Below are 19,018 nucleotides of genomic sequence, written 5' to 3'. Positions count from 1 at the left end.
CTGGTACACACGGTATTGAATAGAATACAAAACAAATCGCGTTGTTAGGTGACTTGCTCGAATAAATAGAAAACCAGTTGGCTGTGTTCAACAGCTCGCCCTACTAGATATTCTGCCCGCGAGGCTGATCTCCTTCGACCCAAAATGAATGAAACATTACAAGTGCAAATTGATTTATCAAGTTAATTGTCCCAAACAATCCATTGCTCAGATAAGGAGAGCAACTATTTTCCCCAAACTTTGTGATACACTGCACAAAAAAACAAAAAAAAAACTCCGGTGTTGATATAACACCAAGATACATTATCGGAAAACACCCGAGTGTTGAAACATCACCACTTTAGAATCAAACCGATATTGGTTTAAAACTAATTAGTGTTGCTTAAATGCAAACGCCAAATCGATGTTGTTTCAACACTTTCTCTCGGTGTTTTAATTCCGATATAGCCTTACCAATTAGCACCGGCGTTTTGCCAATGTAGGGATTAATGATAATTAAATCTAAATTTTATTTTGATGGGAGATTTGATTTGATTAGGCCTATGACTTAAAGTTATAGACGCACGGTAATATGTGCAAAAAAGAAATGTGTTGTGACCTTAAGTTGAAGTGACTTGGTGCCACTCAAATGCGTCTTAATGGTGCACTGTCTTACATCTCGGGGAGGGGTCCTCAGTATGTGCCCACCCCCCCCCCCCCTGAAAAGAGTCCCGGCATAACGCCTTCGCATAATTTTATGATGCTGTGCTACATCATGTAGCGCCCTATGGAATCCTGGATATTAGGGAGCACCCCTCCCCTTAAATTCCCCACCAATCAAAGAATCTCAATCTGTCCAGGGTACGGTTCAATGTCAAAATCGAATCGTGATCTCGACCGAATCGCCTTGGGCCGAAACGTCTGAAACAATTAAAGATTGTTCTGCGTTGAGTCAATACCGTGAGAATAACCCCCATTGAATGGGCCGAAAGCAAATCTCAGTTGACGAGAAGGTCCCACATTCGATAAAGGCAAACAAAAACCCCAATCGATATTGAAGCTATATTACCGAGGCGAAGTCTCCTGCGAGGGTTATCCTATACCCGTTTGACAGAGGTTTTATGGATTTATATCAGTATTTATTACTTTGAAATAATATTTCTGGAACCATGGGGTCCGTTTGATGAACTATTAAGCTCGTCCTTCTTCGTCAGGAAATGACACAAACTATTTTCAAGAGCATGACTATTTTCTTTGAGTGCATGGACATGTTTTTTTTGCTGAAACATCGGTAAGTGTTTTTATTGTTCATTAATTATCTCATCATTGATTATTTGGGGATATGAATTCATAGGACTACAGCACAAAGGATATTGTCCTGATATTATGTTCAACTTTAGGGAAGTTCATATGCGGTTCGAACTTAATGGTGTTAAGATTGTAATGTGCCGATAGTAAAAAAGCTAACATCTTAAGGGGCAATTAATTTGTTACCTCAATTCTCGTGTCTTAAATGAATTCATGATTATTGGCGATAAAAATCTGATCATAATCATTACACTCTAAAAAGATTGATTAAAAATTAACCCAACTAGGGAACATGCATGTTTGCTGCATCTTCCCCCCCCCCATAATGGGCAAAATGCATGTTTTAAGGGTAAATTTCAACGCAACATAGCGTGTAATTGTTTGGTATCATTTTACTCAACAAACATACATGTTCTCAATTTACCCAGTAATGGATTTGGGTAAACTTTTTTTTTAAGTGAACGATGATGATAATGATCCCATAATGATGATATGATGATGATGGTGGTGGTGATGATGATGAAGATGAAAATAGTGATGATGATGGTGATGAAGATGCAGGGGCCGCGGAACGGTTGTCAAAGTGGGGGGGGGGGGGGGCTGACCATGCTAAAAAATCACAATCATTTGGTCATTTTTACGTTTTTGTACACGATTTTGGAAAAAAGGTGGGGGGGGGGGCTGAAGCCCCCCCCCTCTCTCCAGCCCTCCCCCCGCTTCCGCGCCACTGTAATGATAATGGTAGTAATGATGATGATTAATTAATTGATTATAATCTCGTCATCCCTTTTTACAGTAAAAATTGCTATTCGACAGGGTTTGGAAAAATGAATCCCAAAGCATATGCAGTATCTTAAATTCGCTTATCATAAATAATTCTCATTAGGTGAAACCTTTTCCCAAATTCGGCTTATTTCATATTGTGTGCAATAATAAAAAAATTGTCAATTTTCTTGTAATATGTTTAAACGCCTGTATTAGGTTAAAATAGTGGTATATGAATGAAATCGTTCCAATTTTCTCCCGTATATTCTTATTTTACCCATTCATGTGAATGTTTCAACACATGATAAGCGTATAACTGTATTTTTCCAGTAGATGCGGTATAAAGGTATAACTGGATTAAGAATAAATACACACAATTCTACGTACCTTTCCAGGTTTCTCGTCACCCCTCTGTCTGTCTCTCTTCCCCACTTCATATTCACTCAGGGGCGGAAATCTCTCCCAAAAGGTAGAGGGGACATGGGGCAGGAAAATTTGACAAGCAAAAAAAAAGGGAATTTCACTTCAAATTTAAGGTCATCTCGACGAAAATAAATTTGACAAGCAAAAAAAAGTTATCATCTCGTCTTAAAGTACATGTTTTATTTCGATTTTGAATGATGTATTTCTTACCATCATAAAAGACCACAAATAGTAGGGGGTGGGGTGCATTTGATATTGTGCCCCCTACTATTTTAAGTAGGGGGACGCGTCCCCCTGGGATTTCCGCCCATGAATTCAACACACATAAATATAAAATAAGTATACCAAAGAACTAACAATCGCTCTCCAATATTCATCAGCAAAACACCTTCCCACATGCAGAGATTCTATTGAAAACAATTTCATTTTTGGTTCGCTCTTTCAACAAACAACATAAGGTATACTTCCGGCCAATAAAATGTTTGTTGAAAAGATGCTTTGATATTTTTGCTCTATTGAATTTTTCAGGGGTTACAGATATATAGTATGCGAATGTGAACTCTGTTTTGTTTGCTAACTTGTGTAGGACCTACAGTATAAAGGTCCAACACTCTAGTGCATGCATAGACAGATTAAAAATATGATAAATTGATTATCTAAAAAGAAGATGCAATGACGATCCGTACATAAATTTTCAAGTCTTAGGCAGGGGCTTTTTATATTAAAGGTATATTTCATGAAGACTTGGTGTCACTGTCCAGCGATATGTTGATCCTGTATTTTACTTTTAAAAGAAATTAGTTTATTTTACTTGTTCATATTCTGACGGTCTGACCAGAAATGAAATCTCGGTACAAACTATCTGGAAATCAAATCTCAGTAGAATTAAGAGTGTAAATTTTCCAGAACTAGGTGATGATTTGATTTTGCTTCACGTGATAATTGACAAATCGATATTGTGTCAATACAGACCCTTTCTTAGCATGACCAACAACCATTAGGAGGTCCTTTCTTAGGGCTGGTTGAGTAGCTTTAACGGAATGCGGTATCAGGGCATTTTGAAAGGGGGTGGAAATACAAGTAATTCATGAGTACACTCTTAAAAAATATTGGGTAAAAATGCTCCATGATGGTAATTATGTATCCAACCAACATTGGGCATTTCTTTTGGGCATTATTATTTATCCAGTGTGATGAAAATTTGCTCATTCTAAAGTAATTTCTGCTTATTTTTTAACCATACTGGACAATATGCTTCCCGCATTGTGTAAAATACTGCCCAAAATTGGTTGGATACATAATTACCCTCGTGCTGGTTAAAATTTTGCCCAATATTTTTTACAGTGTACTATTTATGATATTTATCAATGGCGTTCTAAATGGAAGTATAGCCAAGGCATTTCCGTTCTAATATTCTTCTCTCATTATTAAAAATCCACTTTATTCTATATCTTCATAATCACTGACGATGGTCATGCCCTGTCACTGGAGCGCCGCCACTAAATCGATCATTAGCTTGAATGTGTCGGGAAGAAAACCCATTAGCGACTGAATCAATATTTGAAGTATCATATAATTCACCGTCAAGACTTGTTAATTAATGGTTGACAGATGGGGCATGGTCCTATTTCGAAGTCCATCCCTGTTGACAGGGCAGTCTCGTCGATGTTAGAATATCACTTTTAGCGACGAGGTCATTTATAATGAAGACATTTATGATGATAATTATTGATGATGGTAATGATGATGATAATAAAATTATTATAGTAATGTTGATGATGATGATGGTGGTGATGAAGTTGATGCATGGTGATGATGGTGATGATTATGATGATGATGTTGATGAAGATAATGATGACGATGGGCATGATGATGATGTTGATGACAATGATGATGATGATGGCAATGATGATGATAATGATGATGACGAAAATGATGATGTTGATGAATATGATGATGATGATCATAAACATCATGGTGATTGTGATGATGGTGATAATGCTGACGATGCTGCTGCTCCTACTAATGAGGATGGCGGTGGTGAGGATGATTATCTATTTGGTAATAACGTATGATAGCAATGATGATGAAGATGATGATGATGATGAAAGATACTTCTAACGACCTCATTTTAACTTTTCTATTCCGCTAACTAGTACAAATTGAGAAACGGTGTCAACAATGACGAATACGGACAAGATACGATTCGCATCACCATCGCGCAGATCCGTGTCTAACCATGGCACTTACTCAGCCTCTCGTCAGGACCAGGTTCGATCCAGCATGAAAAGCCGAACCGCTGGTCCAAGACCACTGGGAACCCCAGCCAGTGACATCTCGATGTATTACGACCGACTGATGGCCAAAAGCGTCCGTTCCGAGGGACAGAGGAAGTCACGGATGGGACAGTGTGCTTCGGCTGATTTAGAAAGGAGGCGAAATGGCCAGCAGAGCAGGTAGTTTAATAAATATGTCGATCAATAATGCCTCTATATGCACTGACGTAATGAGAGAAAAAAAATACCCCCAAAACTTGGGTGAGGGGCACACTTAAGTCGCGAGAGAACGCAAATTGTGGCATCTTAGTTCTTACTCTTTCTCAGTGGGGGGGGGGGGTTATTTTGAACAAACTGGCCTACCCATGTCCTCTTCGCTTCATTCTTAAAACCATTTCGTATTAATATTTTGTAAGCAGGTGTTACTTTGCGACATTCGGTGGTATATCATTGATTAAAAGACTGAAATTATAGGGGGATGGGGGATTTTTTTCTTTAATTCCAACATCATCAAAATTGGGGGGGGGGCATATAGGATATATTTAACGAATGATTTTTTCTTTTATTCCCCGATCTTCTTTTCCTTATCACGAGCCTCTTTTAATTACTTCTTGAATAATATCGGGAAACGTCATGCCACTCTCGAGCCCCTCCCCCGTTAATAATAGATAATGATAGATAATAGTAATAACCAACATTTATTAAGCTCTCCATAATAAAACTATATATAACAGCGTTTACAAACATACATACATACGTTGGACGGAAATACAATTAACAAGACTTAAGTGTGTCAGTTTGGTGTCATATTCCTCTTAGACAGATAAAATTCGATGAAGACAAAATGTGTTTTGTTTGTATCTGTGTCACAAACATTGAAGAATGATAAGACAGTAATTGTTGAAGATTATATTGGAGTCTTACGGTAAGGCGGGAGAGGTTGCTGCTGCCCCGAAATAACGAGAGAGGTAGACAGACACTATGCATACAACATATACAAGACACACTCCACCCCTTCCTCGCTACTTGTATTTTGAATGTATGAAGCAGATATCGCGATTAAAGTCCAGATAGCTCTAAATAATTATCTCGTCTGTTAATGAGCTATCCAATGTCAAAAAACCTTTTCAAGATTTCATAATATCTACGACTGTTTTGCTTATTATTAAGGGTCATGTGTACGTCTAAAGAGACGTACGGCAAAAAGAAATTTGGGAGGGGGCGTTGATCGTCACGGTAATTTATTTCGTTTTCAATTTTTGAAGTGAGCGAGCGAAGCAAGTGAATAAAAAATCCCAGTATCTCAATAAATTATGATCAGTCAAACATTTGTGGTACGGACATTGCTATTCGATGTTTAAAGCATCAAATTTGATTTTAAGTGCTGATCGCTGAAACTTGAATATTATTGTTTTGAGAGTCATTTCCTCTGTATTAAAAGCATAGACACTTTTTTTTATTATTATTGTCATTAATTGTCCAAAAATACATTGATTCTGAGCGGGGCAAACCATGCGATTTGTGTTAATCAGTAATCCATCAAGAAAACAAAAGGCTGATATATTTTGTAATCACTCAGCGATTCACTTAACTTTCTTACTTTTTTGCGCTCCCTAAAAGTGGCGCCCTGTCATATAACCTCTCTTGGTATGTCTCTGTCCCCAGTTCTCACCATTTACTATCCTCACTCTAAAGGTTTACCCAATATTGGGAAATGGGAACATGTATGTTTACTTAGCAAACTTAACGCAATGTTGAGTTGAAATTTACCCTTTAAACGAGCAAAACATTACGGAAAAAATGAAAGAGAATGGACAATAGCGATCGAGCTCCTCATGGGGGCATTATGTATATTCGAAAGTGAAATTAAAGCATTTCGTGCACACTTTTGGTGATTTTTAAGGAAAATTTCAGTAAAACCTGATTTTCGACTTTTTTTGGGAGGGGGTAACTGCCCCCTGCCCCCCGCTGCATAAGGCCATGGATGTAAGACATCCTTGCCTCTCCTGAAAAAAATCTTTCCTCCTGTAAATCTCTTTACCCCCTTCGCCTATAAAATTATACCAATGGGTACAAGACCTCACCCTCTCCCTTACCCCACTCCCCTGTTTAATATACCAAGGGTCGGGAAATCGACACCCTTGTCCCTCATGAGACGCCGACCGAGTCACTTGGCAGATCACTTCCAGGCAGCCTAATATCTTGTTTTCCTCTTCAGAATATCGATCTTCCATTGTCCATGGAACATGATAATCAATATCAAGATAGGCGATGTTCCAATCATGCGTATCGTCTAACACATTAATACCAATCGATATCATTCTGAGATGCCGCAGTTATACCAAGATAACCGACTCCTAACGGACCGATGGCATCTGTCATTGATACTAACGTAATAGATTTGATCGGTCCGGAGTCGGTGTTGCCGACTCCATGACTATAGCATTACTCATTAGAAGGAGAGGACACTTTCATTGTACGAAAATTAGGCCGAGCTAAATTTTCATGGATACTCTATAGAGTGAATACATGCAACACCAATCTAATCAATATATTTGTGTGACTTTCCAAAGTACACATTTCCACCCCCAAAATAATACCGAAAATTATTTTTTTCAGGTACAGACTGGAACCTTCTTTTTCTCATAATGTAGAAAATACACATTCTGACGATACATTTTGATTGCTGACGTGTTGTTGGTAAAGCCTTATACCTTCCACGATTAACTGGTATGTGATTTGTAAAAAGAATTAAGACTCGAATGGAGTCGCTGAATACAGATTATTTCTTTATGGGTGAGCGCGTACTCTCAGGACATTTTCCCCCAGTTTTCGACCTAAATATGACACCATGTCATAAAGTTTATGAGCCCCGTTCATAGTCCAATTAACTGACTTTAAACAGTGTCTGAAGAATATTCGCTATTTATATCCGCGAAGATTTCTCAAGTCGTACATTTTTTTTTCTTGATCGTAATATGGGAAGCAAAAACCCAAAAGATCATCTTTTGTCAACGCTTTCACCTATATTCAATACGTACATGAAGTCCTTAAAGTGTTGACGATGTGTTACACAACTTTTGCATCAAAGGAAACTCCCAGAGCCGGAGGCAATATCTTTTCTTCTGTACCTAACTGAGCGCAGACCGCCTTTTGAAAAACAGATACGAACAGAGTTGTCGGACACAACTCAATCAATATAGATTGCGCCAGCGAAAAGCACAGACAGGTAGAAGGGTCATCTTTTTGTTTACGCGAGGAATCACTTCAATCTTGCCGAAGTGTCACCTAGATAATTTCACCGATTCATCGACGGCGCGCGTGACAACCGTTGTCGTACCTTTCAGGATCTGTTCTTCTTGTAGAAGACACCGAAATCATTTAAAGTGTCCATCGTAAGTTTCATTGGATTACTTTTGATGAAGGGGCACCTTCTTTCGCTCAAGGGAGTTATTGATTCTGTTGGTCCGTTGAAAATCATTTTATTGAACTTTGAAGCAGGATTTCGTTGACTTTGTTCTCGGTTCAGTACAAAGTTAGTATATCAGCAGAGGATGACGACCGGGGATGGCGATTGATACGGTTCACTGAAACTCGCTACACGCAAAGGTTGCCGAACTCGAGCAGTTCTGGACGATCCTATCTGATGTCCTCAAAATTCAATCTGTTATAGCTGAAGAGGATGTGACCTACTGCTAACATGGAATCATTTTAAAATCATTGATCATTTTAATCTGATAGGAAAGGATTAATCACCCCAATTCATTTGAGTATTTTAAGAGAAATTTGCTTGACTCAGGGCTATGCCGTCTCCAGGCGCTCTGGCGTAACTATGTCTGCTGATAAACCTGAAACCACAAAATATGGATTTTTTTTCTTTGCATAATTCACAGGACGGAAACATTGCCTAACCATGAACTGAAAGGTCTCCCTGTGAGGGTGCAGGCTTTGTAAGAAGAATTCTATAAAAACATTTAGGTCCAAAACTTTTTCATGTCTGATATTCATCATTGGAAACGAGTCGTATACTAGAAATGATGTCTTCGCTTAGTGATAGTGAAAATATATCCCGGACTATTGTGTCAGGAGTGGGATTATTTCATGTGTATCACTATCCACCGTTTCACACTTTGGAATATATAGGTTTATGAGAGATGTTACCATGACTACGCAGTAAGTCGATCACTATGCATTTTTTAAAGTTATTTTCTGCAGCATTTCTTTGACTTTTCCTCGAGTCAAGCTATGTGTCTCGACAATTGATTCAATCAACATATTTTATTTTTAATTCTAACATATTTGATAGCCCATTTCCCCGTTTTGTTCTTTTGCATGTTTGAAATAAATTTTTCTAAATACTGATGTCGTATTCCGTGAATATTTTACCCTCATGTACCAACTTGTCACCGACTTATTTCATGCAAAGAGTCGTACTCCTTTTCATTTTATTTGACCACAGAAGCTGGATCCACAACGGATTGGCCTCCCGCGCTGCAGACCGCCACTCCTTCAGTGGTTTCTCGTCTCCACAACTCACTCGAAGTCAGACTCGCCCCGACGTCGGCGCCCGCGAGCTCGGCTTGACGAGATCCCACACGGTGGGCGAGCTCCGGACACCGAAGATCAACCTCACCGGCGTGACGGGCGAACGACCTCGACCGGAGCTCACGAGAGCGTCTTCCTGGTGCGCGATGCCGAACGTCTCCTCTCGCTCGATGTCGCGGCTTTCTTCCAGTTCGACGTCGAGTCTGCCGATGATTTCTGCTAGTTCACCGAGGCAAGCTGATGCCCTCGTCAGTGCGTCTTGTGAGGGTCTGGTGCAACGTGTCTCGGCTCTTCGCAGCTTGGCGAATAATCCAAGATTAAAGGTAGGGAAAGATGAATGAGTGAATAAAATAATGAATGAAGGAACAAAATGATAGAATGACCGTATATCATCCTAAACATAAAAACCCCCCAACAAAACAGCAATATATTTTAGTATGTACCACGTAGACATATTATATTGCAATTACTCATGTTAATTGAGAGTTACGAATAAACCCTATACAATGGGAGCTTAAATGTGCCACCCAGCTCCAGAAAATCATCTTGTCATGTTGACATCTTGTGGTAGAGATGACCAAATATCGAGATCTTGGATCTTTATCTTTTCGATGAGATCAGGGCAGTGGACTGTTTCATGAAAGTTGTCAGCAGCACTAACAAGTTGTCTTTCTCCGACAGTTACCATGGTAACAGTCAGAGGCCAGTGTTTCTCAGCCAATCAAAGGCAAGAATTTTTTTTTGTTTTAAAGGAATTTTAGTCAGTGCTGACATCTTTCATGAAACATCCACCCGATGACACGATATGGACATGATGAGATAATAATCAGCTTCTACACAATGTAGTCATGGCACCGTCGCTCCAAGATCATATCATATCTGGGTCCTGTTGTACAAAGAGTAACGATTGATCCGATCAATCGTAACTATGGACGGCCAGCAACGTCAACATCTATTATGCATGTTTGTTCATAATATTTTCTAGCTGTGATGTATATTCATGCATTCATTGTTTTTGTCTCACCTGCGAAGCAAAGTGAGACTATAGGCGCCGCTTTTCCGACGGCGGCGGCGGCGGCGGCGTCAACATCAAATCTTAACCTGAGGTTAAGTTTTTGAAATGACATCATAACTTAGAAAGTATATGGACCTAGTTCATGAAACTTGGCCATAAGGTTAATCAAGTATTACTGAACATCCTATTAGAGTTTCATGTCACATGACCAAGGTCAAAGGTCATTTAGGGTCAATGAACTTAGACCATGTTGGAGGAATCAACATCGAAATCTTAACCTGTGGTTAAGTTTTTGAAATGTCATCATAACTTAGAAAATATATGGACCTAGTTCATGAAACTTGGACATAAGGTTAATCAAGTATCACTGAACATCCTGCATGAGTTTCACGTCACATGACCAAGGTCAAAGGTCATTTAGGGTCAATGAACTTTGGCCGAATTGGGGATATCTGTTGAATTCCCATCATAACTTTGAAAGTTTATGGATCTGATTCATGAAACTTGGACATAATACTCATCAAGCATCACTGAAAATTTTGTGCAAGTTTCAGGTCTCATGATTAAGGTCAAAGGTCATTTAGGGTCAATGAACTCTGGCCGAATCAGGGGTATCTGTTGAATTACCATCATAACTTTGATGGTTTATTGGTCTAGTTCATTAAACTTGGACATTAGAGTAATCAAGTATCACTGAACATCCTGTGCACGTTTCAGGTCACATGACCAAGGTCAAAGGTCAATGAACTTTGGCCGAATTGGGTGTATCTGTTGAATTACCATCATAACTTTGAAAGTTTATGGATCTGATTCATGAAACTTGTACATAAGAGTAATCAAGTATCACTGAATATCCTGTTTGAGTTTCAGGTCACATGATCAAGGTCAAAGGTCATGTAAGGTCAATGAACTTTGGCCATGTTGGGTTTTTTTTTGTGAATCTCTGTAAGTTTATTGGTCTAGTTCATAAAAAGTGGACATAAGAGTAACCATGTATCACTGAACATCTTGTGCGAGTTAGAGTAGTATTCAAAGTCAGCACTGCTGCTATATTGAACCGCGTGATGCAGGTGAGACGGCCAGAGGCATTCCACTTGTTTTGAAATGATGCTTCTCTTTGTTTACAAAGGACATTGTGCAATTTTTTCGTAGAAAAAATTATGACACTAATGGATTTCCATAGAGTTACGATTGATCGGATCAATCGTAACTCTTTGTGCAACAGGGCCCTGATCATCTGTTCTACTATAAAAAATATTGACATTCGAGATCCTGACATTTGATCATTTTTCCTAACGGATGAAGGCTTGATGAGATCCAATATTTCGTTATCTGATCGTCATTGTGGCACTTTTAAGCTCCCGTAATTCATTATAGTTTTAGCTGAAAATATTAACGCAGTATCTTGTTGCAAGGCCCCACAAAGCTGCCATCAGACAAGTTTTACTTCGATGGGAATGTACCTTACCCTTTGGTCTTACATTGTCAATATCAATACCACTGATTGAAGAAATGTGTTATATCAAATATAGTTTGGATTTCATTTGATCGAGTTTTATTCATCTATATATATTCGTTGACTTAAACATTCAATTTTATGTTTTGTAAATTAATATATCTATGATTTGATATAAACATTTATCCATACCGTCACAGTATATTTTACCATATCTCTTTTTGCCTGCACATATTATTATAGGCCGATTATGTAGTCATAGTTATGTTCGATGTTGAGATTAATGAACAATTGACATCTAGAAAATTATAATAAAATGATAAAAAATCTACGTGTATGAAGCCCCATATTAATCATACTGGGTGATTTCAAGTTCAGTGTTGACCTTTTGGTGTTGGTGTTAGGTCAATTTTTACCCGATTAAAATAAAATGAATATGGTCCATAAAATGAATATGGTCCTGAAAAGTCACTCACTAATTGTTGAGATGTCAATTATGTGATATGGATCAGTTTTACAAACTCTGAATAAGTTTTGGAACTAGGGGAAGCAATCCACATTTCAACACTAACACCAACACCAAGGCCAACACCGGACTGGAAATCACCCTTGTGCATTTTTCTTTTGTTTTCATGTAGGTGAGAATCGTCAACGGATCACCCAAAATATCGCCCCGCCTCAATTCGATCACATCGGGACGGGAATCGACCACATCTCAGAAAAGACCTCACCGAGAATCAACCCGAGAAGTCGTGGTTGAGATTTCAAAATATGGTTACCATTCTCGCAGCAACTCGCCCACCTACCGCCGGCTCATCAACGCGAAGGAGCAACTCGACGTCGCGCTATGCAAGAAATTGCGCTCGGTCAGACAGCAACTTGACGGACAGACAGCCCGCGAAAACTCCGCCATGGACGAGGGACTTCGGTTGAAAATTGACGAGCGGGGATCGGAGGATTGGTATAAAGACATGGTGAAAAGAGAATTGGAAAATGACGAAACTTCGGAAGTTATCGAGAGTATGACGATTGCCAACAGCGAACCCCTTGCCACATTTGAAGCGTTGGATTTGACGAATCCGCGTCCCCACGTCGATCTCGACTTCGATATTCGATACATTCAGGCTCGCATCAACGATTGGGATGTTTTGAACATCAACGTCGAGGAGGAAGAGAAGAAAATAGAGGAAAGGCGAGATAAGGAGAAGCGCAGACGACGCGCACCGTCGCATTCTCCGACACACTTCCGACGAACCTGCGAAGCGTGTTGCGTGGACGGTGCGCATGAAAAGAACAAACAGCGTGTGGACTTCCTACGTACGAACAAATCGCGCAGGGTTAAGTTCCGCAGACGACAGAAGAACAATAGTGACGATAGCTATGATAACGATAGTGATATCGAACCCCCTATGATGATGGATGAACCCGCCATAACCCAGGCGGATGTTTTACCGCCGCCATCTCCACCGCCTCCTGCAAAACCAGTCAAAACTAAGAAAACCGTCAAGAAAGAAAGACCAAAGTCGTCGAAATCGACAAAATCAAAGACTTCAAGTAAAGCGCCCTCTGTGGCCGAACCGGAGGAAGCGGTAGAAATCGAACCCGAAAACCGGTTACCGTTGTTACCGCCTTCGTTACCGCCAGCATCACCTCGTCCGGATAACCGATCAATATCCGTTTCTAGCGATCGAGAATCGCCTGTTACCATAGTGACGAAACCACAAACACCACCACCACCGCCGCCGGAAGAGGAAAAACCGAAACTGACTGACAAGGAGAAGTTCCTGATGATGAGGAAACGAATGGAAGAGAGACAGAGAGAGAAATCGGAGAAGAGGGAAAATTTTGTTGATTACTCTATGATCGCATTCCATGGTACACGTAAGGAGAGAGCTGGGAGGGGTCAGAAAGGGTTAGGCAAGACACTCTCAAACAGACTGGAGAGTATGGCGTCTTTTAAATCGAAACAATCAGATCAAGGAGATGGTAAAAGGGAAAGTTTGATGTCGATGTTGGGGAGTGATTACGACGATGATGACGACGATGACGAAGATGATGACGATGATGATGATGAGGATAATGATGAGGAATAACCTATATATTCTTTGAACATATGGGCGAGTGTACTAGCAATTTTACCCTAAATCAATCGATGGGCTTATTTTGAATTGGTCTAATGCCAATTCGCCCAATTGCCAACTCGTCTACTATCATTTGGTCTACCATCAGTTCGTCCAATATCCACATGGTCTAAATGCCATTTTGTCCACTCACCATTTGGTCTAATAACCAGTTGATTGAATAGCCATGTAGTACATAATCCATTTTGTGTATTTGGATAAGTGTTAATTAGGCGAAATGAATGAAAAGAAAATGGGTACTAGACCAACTGGTTATGAGACGAAATGGTCAAAGACGAACTAGTGATTAGACGAAGTGATTATTGGACCAAATGGTTGTTAGACGAAATGTTGATGGACGGAATGGCATTAGACTAAATGAAGGTACACCAAGTGATGAGTGGACGAATTGGCAATAGACGAATCTGCAGTTTACCTTGACTATGTACATTATGGTTAACCCAATATCGATGCTTTTCAAAGGTCAAGTCCACCCGCAACAACAAGATGACATGAATAACTAAAGAAAATTAAGCAAACTTGACGCTGAAATTCCATTTGTACAAAATGAAAGTTATGGCATTTTATAATTACCTGTTACACTGTAAGAACACTGTCTAAAATTTAAGGGTTGTTTAGTCTCATAACTGTAACAACTATTGTTTAAATTTATAAACAAGTTCTCTAAACATTTTTAACAATTTCAAAAAAGTTGATTAAAAGTTTAAACAACTTGTTTACGGGACGGGCTTAAAACGTGTTATGTTTTACTGTGTAATGCTCAACATGGGTGTTAATTATGCAGGTTGTTGATGGCTAATTAAAATCACGTCATGCGCTGACTGTCATAACAATGGTTTATTTATTAAAAAAGATAGATAATAAGAAAGGCCCTAAAACTGATCAAAGTCGTTTGTATATGAAGTTATTTTACTTTTGGTTAATTCCATAAAATATGTATGTCCGATCCTCTATAATTATGTAAGACGTTCATGAAATTTTCTGTCTTTGATTTCTCATTCTTTTGACATTCTGTAATGCTCTCAAAGGAACATGACTTGGTGAGCTTCTGAAGTGAAGTAAGATTTGAGAAAAATAGGGGTCGGACGTTCAAAAAGGTTGATCATTTTATTGAATTGCCCTTTCGGTTTTTGCTAAACCTGTAAACGTTGATATGATATACATAGTCTGTGGTTGATGTGCGAATTAGAGAGCAGTTAACGTCATTTTTCTTTTGTATTTTATTACAAAGTTTCCTTCGATGATTTCAAGTTTGGTTTGTGTCCCCTTCGAACATAGAATCGCCATTGATTTATATTGTATATATATATATATATATATATATATATATAATTGTGATGAGCAAGGACCTAAACATTGCGTGGGTGCTTCAGTGAGTGATATATTGGCGAAGAAGCTCAAAAAGCATTGAAGCGGGAGACGTAGCCTGGATTTCTTCAACTTTTTATTAATACAAGCTTTCGGCCATTTAGTTCGGCCTTCTTCAGGTATCTGAAGATGTAAAAGACATAATGGCTTTACATGTAATATGCATATATTTGGATTAATTTACTAAATAGAGGTATATCTTAAAAGAATATGTTTTACATGTAAAACATATTCTTTTAAGATATACCTCTATTTAGTAAATTAATCCAAATATATGCATATTACATGTAAAGCCATTATGTCTTTTACATCTTCAGATACCTGAAGAAGGCCGAACTAAATGGCCGAAAGCTTGTATTAATAAAAAGTTGAAGAAATCCAGGCTACGTCTCCCGCTTCAATGCTTTTTGAGCTTCTTCGCCAATATATATATATATATATATATATATATACCAATTTTTCCAAAGGGTAGATAGCTCTGGGGAACCTTTATTTAAGCTACGCCTACCATTGTTCGCTTCATCAATTTCTATACAATATTTAAATAAAAGAGTTGCCAAGGCTGTTGTACATGTATAACTTTACCCATATATATATATATATATAAAATATGCTGAAGATAAATGGTAATGCTTTCAAAGCCAATATAGTTTTTATTTATATAAAACTATATTATATTTTATTATAATAAAATATAAAATATATTAAAACTATATTGAAATATTTATTTTAATATAGTTTTTATTTATATAAAAACTATATTATATTTTATTTTTATTTTTAGTTTTATATATATATATATATATACAATTACTTGTGTATTAGTGGAAAGATTCTTTAATTTGGAATCTTTAGAAATGAATTATTTTCTAGTTCGTGAAATGAAATCCAAAAAAAATTATGACTAAATTTCAATACCTCCCATATAAATATCACAATCTTGTGAAATTTACAACCGATTTTTGTTAAAATTTTTAGTGCTATCCTTATACATTTTTTTCATTATTTATTCAAATAGGCTCATTTTTGTTGTGGTGGACTTGACCTATATATAAAGAGGAAATTGTGAATTTAATTATTTTCTAATAAATTCAAATGCAGATGTATGACAATCAAAACAATGTTAAACTTGTTGAAAAAACACGCATTCTGTTTGTATTATTTTGTCATTGAAAAATTGGCGTACAAGCCTTTTCCCTATTTTTTCTAAATATTTGCGATAAACTAATTAGTTTTCAAGATTGCGGAAAGAATGCTATTGCATGGAAAATTACAGAGAGAGAGAGAGAGAGGGGGGGGGGTAGTGAGCATTATGTTAGAGAGATGGCGAGGTAGATGTTCTCTTATAATTTTAGGGTTGGTTGGAAGATGCGAAAGTCTTTTTATTATAAGTCGTTCTTTGGTTGATTTTCGTACAATTTCAACTTGGGTTAATTGCAACCCATCATGCCCGGGTTTGGGACTTATAAGCGATTTGCAATTGAACGCAAGGTTTTGCAGCCCCGTGCTGGCCATGCATTAGACCGTTTATAATTAAACTTTCGTCCACTTACGATATGGCTTATTAGAGTCAACATACTCCCCCACCCATTGCCAGCTTGGCAATATCCCCTATTACTCCACCACTTCCCTACACATTTTCTCCTAAATTTTATTTTCTGTTTCCTTCAGCTGCATCCATTTAAGTCTGATATTACAGCAGGAACCTTATCATTCTTCGGGTCTGTTTCTTTTCTGAATTACTCTCTCTCTCTTCCCTCCCCCCATCTCTCTCTCCCTCTCCCCCTCTCCGGGGGGGGGGGTTCTTTGATGATTTCGATACTCCCATTGTTTTTTTTATTGTAAACATTTTGATCTCCTCTTTCGTTGAATATTCAAAATACGTCTCTCTCTTTCTTGATAATTGATGTTGTTTTTTTATTGCGCTCTTATCTTATTAAAAAAAATACATGCGCCAATCAAAATTATCTTGTAAATGTTATCTCACTTTATTCATTTTCGTCCGAGGCTCTTTTTCATATCGATTTTCTCGCCCACTATACTCATTAAGCCGAGTGGTGGCGCGATTACCACGAACCTTGTAGAGGTACTCTAGAACCTTGTAAGCGAAATAAAAAAAAATAAAAATAAAAAAAGGAAATCAATGATCGTGATGATTGGAGGAAAACAGGTTTGGTTTGTTATCAACAAAGTTGTTGGTAAAAGTTATTAACGATTTATTAATAACTGAAAAACCCCATATATTTCAGTAATTTATCGGATTTTTTTATTATTTTAGTTCTCAGCATCTTAAAGGAAATGTCCTCCCCAACAAAATTTAATTGAATAAAAAGAGAAAAATTCAATGGGCATAACATAACATGAAAATTTCATGAAAATCGGATGTAGAAAAAAAGTTATGACATTTTGAAGTTTCGCTTAATTTCACACAAGACTTACATGTACATCCTGGTCAGTATGCAAATGAGGTGACTGATGAGGTGACCCAATCACTATTTCTTATGTAAGTTATTATATGAAATATTCTATTTTTCTCCTCTTTATCCTGCGAAACAAAGGTTTGTTAATCCCTGATTATCATTACCATTGCTCAACATATATTGTTCAGTCAGGGTAGGTAAAATTTGAATATTGTACAATTCAAACGATAAATGACAAAAGAAATAGTAAGTAGGGGATATTATCGACTCTCTCATTGAGTTGTGCACATCCCTGTTTTGCAAAATAAGCAAAACTTTAAAATGCCATAATTTTCTTATTTTACATCCTATTTTGATTTTCCTGGGGTGAACTTGAACTTTACGTTGATATATAATTTTTGTATACCAAAATTTACGATGATGACAAACGGTTGAATGCAGTTTTTATCTTTGTCAAAACTGTAGATTTACATGGTTTTCAATCCCATTTTAATAAGCACTTCACTCTTAAAAATGTTGGGCAACATACTATCCACACATTATTGGCTAACACTATCAAATTCTGGGTAGTTTTAAACCAATAATGTTTGATTTGGGTGAAAACTTCACAGCATTGGTTGAAGCGGGAAGGGGGGGGGGACCTGTCCCCCTTAAATTTGAGATGGGGGACGGCCCCCCGAAATTTGTTTGTTGATAACCTTTTTTTTTTGCTTGTCAATTTTTTTTACCTCTGTCCATCCTAAAATTTCTGCATACATTCGTTATTTCGAAGGTTCGGGTATTCCGAAAGTTCGTATTTCCAAAGGTTCGTTAATCCGAAAACGAAATGAGGTTCGTAATTGCGAAGGTTCGTTTTTCCGAAAACGTAATGATTATCGAACCTTATTTCGTATTCGGACTAACGAACATCGAGGTGTAGGCAATTTACATGTTTCGGAATTACAAACCTTCGGAATTACGAAGTGTAACCAAAATTTCAGGTAGACCCCGATACTTTTTTTTGCTTCCGCCGCCAATGAAAACTACCCAGAGTTGGATAATTTTTTATCCGATTGTTGTGTGGACAGTATTTTTAAGAGTGTTGGAGTATATTTTGGAATGTCTCATTTCGCTTAATAACAAATTTCAGTCGATCGTTTAGTCATTTTGTAGCATTACGAGCGGATTTGTATGCAGCCCCATAATTGGACTGACATTGATGCTATAATTCTGAAAAAATGCACAAAATCACACACGAGTCTTAATAGTTTTCATTCATTTTTATTCACGACATGACTGCATGTGATCAGGATTTGTTTTTTAATTATTCCAAGATTATTAAA

At 37.8% G+C, this 19,018-nt stretch overlaps 1 protein-coding gene across 3 annotated transcripts; it reads left to right on the top strand.

The window, feature by feature from the left end:
• The first annotated feature begins 953 nt into the window (after positions 1 to 953).
• Positions 954 to 14,009, top strand: LOC121405886 (neural Wiskott-Aldrich syndrome protein-like). Of its 3 annotated transcripts, XM_041596873.1 has the most exons (4): positions 954 to 1,270; positions 4,632 to 4,931; positions 9,211 to 9,619; positions 12,406 to 14,009. In XM_041596873.1, the coding sequence occupies exons 2-4, from the start codon at positions 4,657 to 4,659 to the stop codon at positions 13,858 to 13,860; spliced, it is 2,139 nt and encodes a 712-aa protein (XP_041452807.1). In that variant the 5' UTR covers positions 954 to 1,270; positions 4,632 to 4,656; the 3' UTR covers positions 13,861 to 14,009. The 3 variants fall into 3 exon arrangements, with proteins under 3 accessions (XP_041452807.1, XP_041452808.1, XP_041452809.1); XM_041596874.1 differs by lacking the exon at positions 4,632 to 4,931 and having other exon boundaries at positions 955 to 1,270; XM_041596875.1 differs by lacking the exons at positions 954 to 1,270; positions 4,632 to 4,931 and adding an exon at positions 7,569 to 8,924.
• The last annotated feature ends 5,009 nt before the right edge of the window (positions 14,010 to 19,018 follow it).

This window comes from Lytechinus variegatus, chromosome 19 (genome assembly GCF_018143015.1).
Source record: "Lytechinus variegatus isolate NC3 chromosome 19, Lvar_3.0, whole genome shotgun sequence".
In the NCBI taxonomy this organism is placed as follows: Eukaryota; Metazoa; Echinodermata; class Echinoidea; order Temnopleuroida; family Toxopneustidae; genus Lytechinus; species Lytechinus variegatus.
This window is presented reverse-complemented; position numbering and strand designations above follow the sequence as displayed.

Excerpts from the sequence above, each read along its gene's own strand:
- LOC121405886 (XM_041596873.1), top strand. The coding sequence starts at position 4,657 with ATGACGAATACGGACAAGATACGATTCGCATCACCATCGCGCAGATCC. Across the intron at positions 4,932-9,210 it reads CGAAATGGCCAGCAGAGCAG|AAGCTGGATCCACAACGGAT; the intron begins GTAGTTTAATAA and ends ATTTGACCACAG. Across the intron at positions 9,620-12,405 it reads CGAATAATCCAAGATTAAAG|GTGAGAATCGTCAACGGATC; the intron begins GTAGGGAAAGAT and ends GTTTTCATGTAG.